General features: G+C 38.7%; 1 protein-coding gene across 2 annotated transcripts in view; it reads right to left on the minus strand.

The window, feature by feature from the left end:
* LOC124612538 (cytosolic carboxypeptidase-like protein 5) overlaps positions 1-14,661 on the minus strand; it is a 174,620-nt gene that overhangs the window by 91,917 nt on the left and 68,042 nt on the right. For both annotated transcript variants that reach the window (XM_047140811.1, XM_047140819.1), the window contains exon 6: positions 8,438-8,631. In XM_047140811.1, the coding sequence (XP_046996767.1) occupies positions 8,438-8,631 (194 nt within the window). The remainder of the gene's footprint in view (positions 1-8,437; positions 8,632-14,661) is intronic.

Below are 14,661 nucleotides of genomic sequence, written 5' to 3' on the forward strand. Positions count from 1 at the left end.
ACAATATCTCACCAGGAGCAGTGAACAAAAAAATTGCTCAGTGCAGCAGCATGCAGAGGAGCCGTATGCACTATTTCAACAAGATGGAGCACCCACTTACACTTACGGCCCACATCACCAATGTGTTCCCTGAAGACAGACTTGTTAGTAGAGACCTATGGTCCCTAAGGCCCCTGGACTTAACATTGTTTGAGTGTGTGTGTGTGTGTGTGTGTGGGTGGGTGGGTGGGTGGGTGGGTGGTTTGAGGTTTTCGGGCGCTAAACAGCGTGGTCATCAGCGCCCAAATGCATAGAAACAGGAACACATGCGGTGAAGGGACGAAGACGGACAGCGAACAAGGAGAACAGCTAGAAGACACAGACCTGATGCAGTTCCAAATCCTCACATACAGAGGCAAAACAAGAGGAGAAGAAACGCACTAAAAAAGGAAAGGAAACACAAGGAAAAGAGAACAGAAATCAAAGTGAAACAAGAAAGTAATCGTGACTGGCGGACCTCTTAACTAAAACCTGGGTGAGCCAGTCACCCAGCAGCACATTAAAATCCTCTCCCTAAAATACGAGGCAACAATTGGACAGGACACAAAACCGTATGACCTTAACCACAGTCGTTGCGTCATCTTGCAAAATAGAGGGCAAATCTGGTGGCAAGGAAACCACCGCCCTCTGGTCAGAGAATAAAAGACAGTCAAGTAAAATGTGGCGGACAGTAATCTGGATGCCACAAGCACTGTAGATTGGGGGGTCCTCCCGCTGGAGTAAAAAACCATGCGTTAAGGGACTGTGCCCGATGCGGAGGTGAGTGAGGAGAACCTCATCCCGCCTGCATGACTGGTAAGACGTACGCCATGGCCGCGTGGTGGCCTTGACCAGACGCAGCTCATTTTCACCGACTGTCAGCCACTCCTCTTCCCATTGACGCATAACACGAAAACGCAAAAGGGAGGTAACATTGTTTGAGTTTTATTTACACTGCACACTAAACAGCAAAGTGTGTGGTGACAATCCTCACACAACAGAATAAATGATCTTAAACAAAGCATCACTAGATAAATTAACAACATCTCTTCTGCAGAATTGTGTGTTGTTGTAAACAACATCACACGAAGTCAGCGATGCCTGGATGCCCATGGCCACCACTTCCAGCATCTCTTATAGACACGTGACTACATGCTTTTTTAATACCCTACAGATCTTTGTCATTTCCCTATAATGTTGCCAATGTTCTTCAGTTAATGTTCTGAAATTGTTCTTCCACAATGCTGCTGATTGTTGCCAAACATTTTCTTTGGTTTGACCTGGAATTTATCCCTTCATTTATCTCTTCACCTATCTCTTCATTTTTCTTGAACCAATTCTGGGCTGTGTTATCCAAGTAAAAGTATACATTTGCCAAACATGAAACAGCATTCCACCTGTTGTATTTGGCGACTTGGTCAAATATGGCACATTTCAGACATGTGTGTCCACTACATTATAGAATAAATATTGTCTAAAAATTTGAGTTGAATAAATGTACAAAAAAGACAAAACACACACACACACACACACACACACACACACACACACACACACACACAAACAACACACCCACATGCACACACAGAAATAATTTTTGTACAAACTTCTTACAATATAGTTGTGCCTTGCAAAATTTATTTTAATTCTTTAAAGTGAAACATGGACGGTAAATAGTTTGGACAAGAAGAGAATAGAAGCTTTTGAAATGTGGTGCTACAGAAGAATGCTGAAGATTAGATGGGTAGATCACATAACTAATGAGGAAGTATTGAATAGGATTGGGGAGAAGAGAAGTTTGTGGCACAACTTGACCAGAAGAAGGGATCGGTTGGTAGGACATGTTCTGAGGCATCAAGGGATCACCAATTTAGTATTGGAGGGCAGCGTGGAGGGTAAAAATCGTAGAGGGAGACCAAGAGATCAATACACTAAGCAGATTCAGAAGGATGTAGGTTGCAGTAGGTACTGGGAGATGAAGAAGCTTGCACAGGATAGAGTAGCATGGAGAGCTGCATCAAACCAGTCTCAGGACTGAAGACCACAACAACAACAACAACAACAACAACAACAACAGCCAACTGTTAAGTGAAAGGTAAATGTGCAGGAATAATGAAAAAATTTTACAGCATTAAATTTTGTATTGCAAAAATGCTTGTTCCAGAAAAATAGGCTTGACACTATAGGAAATATATGAACTCAAAAATTAAATTTTTCACTTTTTTTTGTGAATGTTACACATACGAGGTGTGGCTAGAAAAAAACCAGACTAGTACTGGTGAAACAATAAAACGAATGCAATAAGGCTGAAAGTCGCGTGGCCTGTCACGTGACTCTCGCTCCGCCTACTGCTCGAGTTTCGTCTGCCTCCTGCACTCAAGTCTGCCCGTGGCGTCTGTTTTAAGTAGTTGACGTTTTGTCTGTGCGTCGGAAAATGTTGAGTGTACAGAAAGAACAGTGTGTTAACATCAAAATTTGTTTCAAACTAGGAAAATCTGCAAGTGAAACGTTTGTAATGTTACAACAAGTGTACGGCGATGATTGTTTATCGCGAACACATGTGTTTGAGTGGTTTAAACGATTTAAAGATGGCCGCAAAGACACCAGTGATTACACTCGCACTGGCAGACCATTGTCAGCAAAAACTGGTGCAAACATTGAAAATATCGGTAAACTTGTTCGACAAGATCGCCGTTTAACAATCAGAGCAGTGTCTGAGTTAACAGGAGTTGACAAGGAAAGTGTTAGGCAGATTCTTCATGAAAGTTTCAACATGAACAAAGTCTGTTCAAAAATGGTTCCAAAGTGTCTCACAATTGAACAGAAGGAACGCCGAAGAATGATTTGTTCTGACATCCTGGAAAACATTGAAAGTGATCCCACCTTCTTACAAAATGTTATTACTTGTGATGAATCGTGGTTTTTTACTTACGATCCCGAAACTAAACGCCAATCGATGCATTGGAAAACTCATGGTTCTCCACGACAAAAAAAAGCTCGAATGTCAAAATCGAAATTCAAGGCAATGATGATTGTTTTTTTTTGACATCAAAGGGATTGTGCACATTGATTGGGTACCAGAGGGACAAACAGTGAATCAGCATTACTACATTAGCGTCTTGGCTACCCTACGTGAGCGAGTACGGAGAAAACGGAACGATTTGTGGAGAAAAAAGTCATGGATCCTTCACCAAGACAATGCCCCAGCTCACAGTGCGTTGTCAGTGAAGACGTTTTTGGCAAAACACAACATTCCCATCTTAGATCATCCACCCTACTCACCTGATTTGGCCCCCTGTGACTTTTTTCTTTTCCCTAAAGTCAAGTCAGCTTTGAAAGGAACTAGATTTGAGACTGTTGAAGCAGTAAAAGAAAAAGCGACGGAAGTAATGTATGGACTTACCGAAAATGATCTGCAGCATTGCTATGAACAGTGGAAAATTCGTATGGAACGGTGTAGAGACCGAGGAGGAGAGTACATTGAAGGAGATAACATGAAATTGTAAATAATTGTAAATAAATGTTTTTTCCAGCATCAGTCCGGTTTTTTTCTAGCCGCACCTCGTATATGAGTTTTCACTCTATTCAAGACATTAAATTCACACTGAATGAAAAATATTAACAGAATGAAATATGTAAAGCATCAAATTATTTATGGAACAACACACGAGTAGGATGGGGGTAAGGGGGGGGGCGGGGGGGGAGGGGTTTGCTCATGGTGTAATGTCTTTTGCCCTCCTCCTGAAATTCGACCAATTAGTGGAACTTACTTTCTCACCCCTTGCAGGTGTGAAGCACCTCCAAATTCATCCCTCTTTCTTCTGCAGACAACCAATTCATAGTGTGAAAGTTTCTTGGGCATTGTGTCAGATGGCATTGCCTAAACTGCACAATATTTCTACGAGGCAGCTGCTCATCACCTTCAAGTTTGACTGTAGCTGATCATCATCTTCATGTGTGACTGCAGCTAGCTGTGCACAAACTTAGAAGCTGGTTCACTACAAAAATTCAGGCACCAACAGACAGGGCCATAACATTATCCCAGGTGACACTGATGTCCAGAGCACCTACTAGAGAAAAGCGTCGCAGACATTGAATCTTGTCTGCCTCTGCATACTGAGATGCTATCATTAAACAAAGCAGTGAAATGAGATGCAGACACAGCATCTTCTCTGCCTCTGCATTCTGGGATGCTGTCATTAAGGAAAGCAGTTGAAATAGATATGGCTAACAACATAATTAGCAGAGAGACTGCATTTAAGTACCCATCACTGACAGCACCAAGGAACCTCGGCTACAGACAAACGAATTCAGTGAGAAAACACCAAATGAGGAATCAGAGCCAACACAGATAAGTCAGAGCCATAGATACTCAAAGTTTATAAGCATTATTAAATGTGTTTCCTTTGAGTTGTTGTTGTTATTGTTTTTCTCCATGTTTTTGGTACCTTTTGTATTTCTTGATGCCTGGCTGTACGTACACTTACTGTGACTGTTAAATTACATTTAAATGGTGTTCATTGCATGTATTAAGTGTAACATGAGTGTGGTTTGAAAAGTTCTCAGAATCACCACTGTCAGCACTACCACAATGAGTTGTTCACGTGATATTCATTGGACTGTTTCCTGTACACACATGCCACGTCTGTGCTCTTGGAAGAAAGCCGTGGCAGTGACATAGCTCTTTTTGCTGTTCCCACTTAGTGATTTTTGAAGATGGAAAAAAATCGAGATTCAAGCAGTGAATAAGTATTTTATAAAGAAAAGTATGAAAGCAAAGGACATTCATGCCAGTTTCCAGAATACACTAGGGGCTCTGCTCCTACATATTCAGCTGTTGCCAAGAGGAAAAATGAATTTAAATTTGATCAGGAGAGCTTAGATGATGATCTGCGCGGTAGGTGGCCAAGATGTGTCACTACTCTCAAAATCATTGCAAAAGTGCACAAAATGGTCATGGAGGATCGCCGAAAGTGCATGAAATTGCTCATGCTTGCCAGATGTCATCTGAAAGGGTATATCACATTTTAACTGAAAAATCAGAAATGAAAAAATTATCTGCAAGACGAGTGCCACGACTCTTGATGCTAGATCAAAAACGCATGAGAGTGGACATATCGGAACAATATTTGGCCTGTTTTAGGAGAAACAAACAAAATTTTTTGCATGAGTTTGTGAACACAGATGAAACTTGAGTGCACTACTATACCACAGAGACAAAACAACAGTCAAAGCAGTGGAAACATGCTGATTCTCCACCACCAAAGAAAACAAGGACCATTCCTTCGGTGGGAAAGGCCATGGCATCAGTGTTCCGGGATGTGAAGGGGATTCTATTTGTAGATTATCTCCCCACTGAGCAAACAATTACTGGAGAATACTATACTAAACTCCTGGACAAATTGCAACAAAAGATATGTGAAGAAAGGCCAGGATTAGCAAGGAAGAAAGTCATCTTCTATGAAGCAATGTGTGCCCGCACACTTGCCGTCACCGTGGCAAAATTACACAAACTAAGGTATGAATTGTTGCCACAGCCACCTTATTCACCTGATATGGCTACATCAGACTTTCATCTCTTCCCAAAACTAAAAATTTTTCTTTGTGGACAAAGATTCACTTCAAGCAAAAATTTGATAGCCGGAGTTGACAACTATTTTGCAGGCCTGGAGGAAACTCATTTTCGAGAAGGGATCAAGGCACTGGAACATCATTGGAGCAAATGCATTAATCTACAAGGAAATTAAATTGAAAAATAAGAAAAAGTTTCAGTGATGTAAGTACTTTTTTTTTCTATTCTGTTACGAGAACTTTTCAAACCACCCTCGTATACAAAAAAACAGTGTTATGTTATAAATTTATTAGTGACAGGGAAACCTGTGTGTCTCATATTCAATTAAAAGTACCTTTCTAACTTTCAGAGCTACAATGAAAGATAAAGATATCCTAGCTTTCAAACAACAGAAACTCCAGGTACGAATATCGACAATGTAGGAAAAGACAGATTGTACTTACGGTAAAGAAGACACATCAAGTTGCAGACAGGCACAATTAAAGGAGACTTACACAAAGCTTTAGGTCACAGGTTTCAACAGCAAAAGATATACAGAGAAACCCACATCACTCATACACACAAGCAAGCGGACCTAATACACACACAACCACCTCCAGCATCTCGAATCGGAACTCAACTATCACAGAGGATGCACGCAGCAATCTGGAGGAGGTGAGGAAGGGAAAGGGATACCAGTGTACAGGTGGGCAGAAAGACGGATGCTGTCTGGTGGAGTGCGCATGGACTAGACTGGCAACAGGTGCAGCATCAGGGCCTCTCTGCCCCAAAACCTCCTGATGCTGTGTCTTTAGGCAGTCTAGTCCCTGCACATTCCACCAGACAGTGTCTGTCTCTCTCCCCACTCATACACTACTATCCCTTCCCCTTCCCCACCCCCTCCAGATTGCTGCTTGCGTCCCACATCACGGATGCATTCTGGTCTGAGATGCTAGAATTTACGGTAAGTAGCAATCTGTCTTTTCCTACATGTTGATAACCTAGCTTTCAGAGTATAGCAGAAGAGAGAACAGAAATGGACTCATATCACTTTGAAGAACAAAATATATTGTCGGTGATCCACTAAAAAAGCAGGACAAGCTGTTACAAGCAGACTAAATCAAATTTTCTGAATTTCAACAGTTCTAAGTAGCTCCAGGCAATCAAATGAGCAGCAACTCCATTTCAATAATGGTTAACTGTTATTTTGGAAAGAATCATCACTACAATTTATATATGTTTAATCGAAAAAACAATCTTGGTTCATGTTCCAGGCTTATGTCGTTGTATGATGAGATAGTAATAGGATCAATTCTCCGCCTTTCCAATGAGTAACATACACACTCCTGATGGTAATAAAAATCATCCAAATTCAGTTCAGGAGTACACTCTGAAAAAAAAGAGGAATTCTATGTATGTACACATTAATTCTTTCAATGTACTTAACTTTCCAATTAGACCTTGCAACAAATATCAGTATGTGTGTCTTAACAATACTGCTTACAATCAGTACGTGTCAGGGTAAGAATACTGGCACGAATAACAGGAAAAATTCTAAACCTCAAAAGTGATGGAATTTTTTTAGATATAATCACTGATACTCAGCTATAATGAAAAACATAATACTGCATTATTTTGCAACTTTTTTGCTTGGTGGAGAATTAGAACAAAACAAAGACTGTTTTACAGTATGATTACACTCATAGTTCTACAAGTGAAATATGTGAGTTATTATATCTGTGAAATTTGCACCAATTTGGTTAGAAACAATGCATTGTGTGACTGTACTAAACTTCAAATGCATAACAAATAAATCAATTTTCAACTTTTTGTGAATTATTTCCTATCATGGCCTCACATTTTTACTCCACTTTTTCCTCTATACATATGAGGAATGGACATACAGCAAATTGCCAAAAGTTGCATAAATTATTATGATAACTATTCAGATAATTCAACACAGTAGATGTGCTTTGTTACTAATCTTCAATGTTGTGTTGATGGGGCCTCATGAAGACCTACCATGGTCTTTTAACAGGGTAGGTAAATAATACTGTCCAACAGCTCACTAAAGGTTTGATATATAAGTTCCATATCCATCATGCAAAAGGCTGCCCAGGCAGAGCCCAAAATATCTAGGTAAGCCTAATACAAATAGCTCACATCAGGAACTCCTGAGATTACCCACTAGTGACTGTTTTGCCTGGGAAACAATCCACCCCACTGGCATACAGCATGCTTCTAAGTTGAGTTTATGATAAATGAATATTGATACCATCTTTACAATATAGATGGTAAAGTCATGATTCCTGTTTCCTGTGACACAGCTTTCCATTTAAGTGGTAGCTGCTGAAGTACTCATGCAGCTTAGGGTTATAGTGGACTGCTGACACTCATCAGCCCACAGTTTGCGAATATGAAGTTCAAAATGCCTGTTCCTAAGCAAAACTACCCAAATTCCATGATCTGATTGCCTTTTGACATGATCCAGGGAACACATGCAATTTATTGTCATCGATCTTTCTTATCCCACTTTCAATGTTACTTCCAGCAACTAGTAAGTCAGTACCCCTTCATCAATTAAAATGGCCACCCAAGAAGGCACAACTGTTGTATAAAGAGTAGGGCACATTCAGGAACCTATAATATACCCTGCTTACTGAAAAGTCAACTGCTAATAAAGAAAAAAATTACAGTTTCAGACTACACTAAGATAAATATTATCTTGTGTTTTACTCTGTCCACAGTAACTGCCAGAAACAAACTGTGGATCATAAACCACTCAAATTATTGTCAATGGTAAAACAGCAGTTACTATATACAATATTATTCATGTTCATCTTTATTCATGTGTTTGGTGCTGTTTACCTTTTTCTCAAGGAACTTGAATGGACGAGGAACATTTATTTCTGGAAATAAATGTCTGAGTCTTGGTTCACGTTCCAGGCTTATGTTGTGGTATGATGAGATAGTAATAAGATCAATTCTCCGCCTTTCCAATGAGTAACACACACACTCCCGGTGGTAATAAATATCATCCAAATTCAGTTTAGGAGTACTCTCTGGAAAAAGAGGAATTCTGTGTATGTACATATAATTCTTTCAAATGAACTTAACTTTCCAGTCGGACCTTGCAACAAATATCAGTACATGTCTCTTAATAATACTGCTTACAACCAGTACATGTCAGGGTAATAATACCGGCATGAATAACAAGAAAAATCTAAACCTCAAAGGTGATGGAAAATTTTTAGATAGAATCACTGATACTCAGCTATAATGAAAAACATAATACTGCATTTTTTTGTAACTTTTTGCTTGGTGGAGAGTTACAGGAATTTTTATGTTATTTTTAATATATCAGTAGTATGGCCACGAACATTGAAAACAAAACAAAGACTGTTTTACATTATGATTACACTACTAGTTCTCTAAGTGAAATACGTGAATGAATTATTATATCTGTGTAATTTGCACCATGAGAAGCATCTGAGGAATTCATTACTGTTGAATGTTTTTCACAATCTTATGTGCATTAAGATATAGTAGCTACAAAAATGTTCATCTGAGAATTTTCTGTGGTCTTTCTTCACGTCTGAGAATTTGTATGTCAAAAGTTCAGTACTGTATGACTGTCCAAATTTCAGATTAAATGTTAGGTTCCCTTATAATGAGATGATTGTATCAGTTCTCCAGGCAGAGGAATGCAAGTGTATAGGCTACCATCTGCATCAAGAGTATACCAAATAAAGTACTATGGTGATCAAAAGAATTTTTAATTAATTATTACTTGCTTTAACTAGTACTTTTTCATGTATGAAGAACATTCAAGTGGATGTAACGCATAAGGCTTCTTATCCTTAAGCAAGTTAGGGGAATATGAACATTAATTTAGCAGTGAAAATTTATGAAATTCCCTTACATTTCTCACAAAAAAGATAAACATTATAGTAGAACTCCATTTCAAGGTTCTACAAGTGGTATTACTTTACTATAATGATTTTTTGGCTACAGTCTGTACGTAAACTGCTGTAGAAATACATCCACGAGAAACTGTTAACACTGCATAGTGTGATAAAAATAACGAGCTGTTAAGGTGTAATTTTGAGAAAAAAAATGTGGGAAATAAGTTTCAGAATATTAGGATCAAGCATCTCAAATGAACTCACAGAAAACATTTTAAACTTATTCGGGGTGACATAGAAAAATGGGAACTTTTGAAAGGCTTTGTGGCAGCCATATCCATCTGGCAACATTCTGGAACAGGAGCCTTGAGCTGTAAATACTCTCACCATTTAGTAAACATGGGTTAGTGTAACGGTCAACTGCATGCTTTTCCCATTAAAAAAAAAAAAAGGACTTGCTTTCATCTCATATGTTATGTGAATAAACAGAACTACCATTACTGGGAAGTTTATAATCAAATGAAATACATGAACACCCTTTACACATCAGCAAACTGACAGTATGGTGTGCAATTTCATCACACGGGGTCATCAGACCCTACTTTTTCGAAAGTGAGGAATAGATCACAGTGACTATCACTTCAGATCAGTATGTTGAGATGTTGCAATCTTTAGTTGCACTTGGCATTAAACAATATTCCATAACTTCACAAAACCTGGTTTCAATAGGACGGTGCAACATCGTACACTGCAAGTCAATCAATGGCAGCTCTGTGAGATTCAGAGACATCCCCTGACACCCAAGATCACAGGATATGTCCATTTGTGACATTTTCTTGTGGGGGTACCTTAAGAGTTAGGTCTATACGATTCATGCAAGAACAATGGATGTACTGAAACAAAGAATTCAAGATAAAATTTGTAATATCCCAGCTAAGAAGCTGCAGCTCTTTATGAGGAACCTCAAGAGCAGACTGGAAGAATGCGTATGTATGGGGAAACAACATCTACAGGATGAAATTTAACACCGATAAACTGGATTACTCTCTCTTAAAAGGCACTTTGTAGTGGTGCAACTGCTGTCAATAAAATTCTTTCGTTGGTTGTTTCAAAAATTCTCATTTTTCTGTGTGACCCCATGCTGAACATGAAGAAGAAAAGAACCAATATTACAGGAAGGTTAGATATCTCTCTGCCCACAGTCAAATTAAACATTGTTTGTATCACAGTCACAATCAAAGTACTCTAGATTGTCACCCTATTAGTACACAACATTTGAGATATTCAAGGTAATGTTCTAATGAAAATGTGCCATGCTACACCTTCAATGAATGTCAGCTGCAAAGTGACAATACTTCATGTATACGTACAGGCAAAGAGACATGGTCCAGTAGAAATCCTAGGATAATGCACAATATAAGGAATATATGTGACAAATGGAGAAAATATAAAACTGAAGAACCAAAAGAGAGTACAGCCATCTAAAAAATGAGATAGGCAGGAATTGTAAAATGCCAAACAGGAATGACTAGAGGAGAAATGCAATGCTGTAGAAGCATAAATGACTATGGGAAAGACAGATGCTGCCTGCAGCAAAATTAGAGAAACTTTTGGAGGAAATAAAAGTAGTTATATGATGTCAATAATAAGTAAAGAAGGAAAAGCTGAACGGTGGAACAAATATACATAGGGGCTATACAAAGAAAACAAACTGGAAGACAGCACTGTGGAATGGGTGCAAGAAGCAAATGAAATGGGGGATGCAATACCCCAGAAGTATTTTCCATGGCACTGAAGGATTCAAATCAAAACAATGCCTCTGGATAAACAATATTCCCTCATAATTATTGAGATTCTTGGGGCAGTTATCCATGACAAAACTAATCCACTAGTTTGCACAACATATGATACAAGCAAAATGCCAACAGACTTCAAAGAATGTAAAAATTCTGATTCCAAAACAGGTAATGGTTTTATGTATGCTGACAGGTTTGAATATTACCAAATCATCAGTTAAAATTGTGCAATGCAATAATGCTCTTTTGACTTATTTTAGAAGATAGACTGAAGAAAATCAAACCTAACTTAACAGCATCGGTAGATATAAAAAGCCTTTCAATAATGTTGACTGGAATACACTCGCTGAAATTCTGAAGGTAACAGGGATAAAATACAGGGAACAGAGGTTGTCTACAACATGTACAGAACCAACACTACCTACAGTTATAGGAGTCAAAGGGCATGGAAAGGAAGGAAGAGGGAGTGAGGGGGGGAGGGAGAGGGAGGGGGGCTGGGAGAGAGGGGGGGGGGAGAGAGAGAGAGAGAGAGAGAGAGAGAGAGAGAGAGAGAGAGAGAGAGAGGGTGGGGGGGGGGGGGGGGGGGAGAGCAAGCTATCCAGGAAACCAAGGCTAAATACGAGAACAGAATTAAGGTTTAGAGAAAAGAAATTAAAACTTCTGAGGTTTGCCAATGACATTAATTCTGTCAGAGGGAGCAAATAACTTTGAAGAGCAGTTGAATGGAATGGGGAGAAAATAACTTGGAAGAGCAGTTGAATGGAATGGACAGTGTCCTGCAAATAGATTATAAAATGATCATCAACAAAATTTAAAAAAAGGGTAATGGAATTTAGTTGAATTAAATCAGGTGATGCTGAGGGAATTAGATTAGGAGAGGAGACACTCGCTGCAGTAGATGAGTTTTGTTATTTGGGTAGCAAAATAACTGAGAACAGCCAAAATACAGAGGAAATAAAATGCAGACTGGCAACAGCAAGAAAAGTGTTTCTGAAAACAAGAACATCACATAGAAATTAAAATGTTAGAAAGTATTTTCTAAAGAAATTTGTCTGGAGTGTGTATGAAAATGAAACACATATGATAAACAGTTCGTAAAAAAGGAGAGAGAGAATAGATGCTTTTGAAATGTGGTGCTACAGAAAAATCCTGAAGATTCGATGGGTAGATCAGAAAACTGATTAGGTGATATTGAACTGAATTAGGGAGAAAAAAAATTAATGACACAAGACAAAGGAATCAGTTGATAGTACACATACTGAGGCATTTAGAAATTATCAATCTGGCAATGGAGAGAAGTATGGGGGATAAAAGTTGAAGAGGAAAACCAAGCCTTGATAATACCAAGTAGTATCAAATGGATGTAGATTGTAGTAGTTATGCAGAAATGAAGAGGTTTTTACAGGACAGACTAGTGTGGAGACCTGCGTCAAACCAGTGTTCAGATCTGGTCTGAAGGAAGGAAGAGGAATGTGAAGCTGTTAGAGACAGAGCTGAAATTGAATTAGAAAAGGATGGGGAAGGAAGTTGGCCATGCCCTCTCAAAGGTAGCATCGTAGCATTTGCATCAACTGATTTTGGGAAATCACAGAAAATATAAATCTGGATGGCTGAACAGGCATTTTAACCTTTGTCCTCCCAGATGCAAATCCAGTGTGCTAGCCATTATGCCACCTTGTCTGTTTTGGTATGAAGACCACAAAACATACAAAAGTAGTTTTTTGAATGTCCACAGCAGGTAACGTTTTCACTGGAATTGATGAAGATAAGACTACCCATTATCACATAACATATTACTACCATGTCACCTTCCACTCTCACACTTTTTCTTTCAGCAGCTTCTTTCAAAAACACAATTAACATATATGACCCACATTTATCAATTTCTTTGTGTCAAACAAGGTAATATATGAAGGATGATCAAAAGAAAAGGTACAAAACAACACTGTGTGTTTAACCAAAGTCTTTATTCAAAAGTAATCACCAGAGGCCTGAGAGAGCAACTACCCCACTGCTTCACGACTCGAAGAGTTCCCTGTTGTCAGAATTCCTGTGGCTGTGACATGAGTTAAGTCTTCCACTGTGCCTTCAGTTCATCATCCAAGTTAAAGTGCTTCCCTTTGAGATGTTAATTGGTGGACCAAACACATGGACATCGCAGGGCGACATGTCTGGGCTGTATGGAGGATGCTCCCACTGCTCCCACTTGAACATGGTCATTAACTTTGTGTGGCCTTGAGATGTGTAGATACATATTAACTGGTTTGGTTGTTATGATGTTTTGTATCTTTTTATTTGAACACTTCTTATAGAGGTACAACAATGAGTTAATATTCAAGGAGTATTACATTCAGATCCTAGTTCAATCATCACAACTCAGTTTTTCCATGCTTTCACAAGCTGACTTTATATTTATAACTCCTTCAGCATTTCTCATCTAATTATGCTAGTGCTCTTAAAACCATTGTCAAAAGGAGGCTTTCTTACTTTGGGAAAATTATGCCACCATTTAATCTTTTTGGATACTTGGGTAGTCAATAACAGGATTTATGGTTAGAGAAAGGGTATGTACTGGTCTTTGCACACGCCAAAAAGATTTTTTAAAACATTTTCAAAGTACTAGATGAGTGCCAATATTACTTTATAAATAATAGAATAATTTATTATAGCCTTCAGGTCACTTCTGAGACACTTTATTTTCTCTAGCTATTATTACTTTTCCAATTTTCATACACTGTCTAGGACATCTTCAGATAATTAATCCACTTTTGTATAACTTTTACTATCATGTTATCGATTACTATTTTCAGATACAGTTCTTCACTTGAATGGGATAACACTCTTAACAATAACACAACAATACTGTGTACCTTCTATGCGCTCATGAACAATACATCCTGCACAGCCTTAATTGTTTTTTCAAACAATGGAAAATCCAGGATGAAATAACGACAACATTATGAAAAGGGTAGATTGCAATCCACCATATAGAAAAGATGCTGAGTCGCAGACAGGCATAAAAAAAAGAGACTGCTATACATTTGAGCTTCCATCCAAAAGGCTTTCTTCTAAAGAACACACACACACACACACACACACACACACACAATCCCAACTCACATTCACATGACTATTATCTGTGGTTGCTGAGGCAGAGACAGTAGTCATATGTGCATGAGTTGAGCTTGCAAGAATGTGTGTGTGTTTTCTACATTAGGTGTTTTGGCAGAAAGCTTAAATGTACAGCAGTCTTTTTGTTGTGCCTATCTGCACCTCAACATATCCTCTATACAGTTCTTACAAGTAATTTCTCAATATTCTGGCACTACATGCCTTTGTTTTTAGAGTACCTTTCAAATTTGCCTGAGGATTTTATAGCAGGAAGCATGCC

This window comes from Schistocerca americana, chromosome 1 (assembly GCF_021461395.2).
Source record: "Schistocerca americana isolate TAMUIC-IGC-003095 chromosome 1, iqSchAmer2.1, whole genome shotgun sequence".
NCBI classification, from domain to species: Eukaryota; Metazoa; Arthropoda; class Insecta; order Orthoptera; family Acrididae; genus Schistocerca; species Schistocerca americana.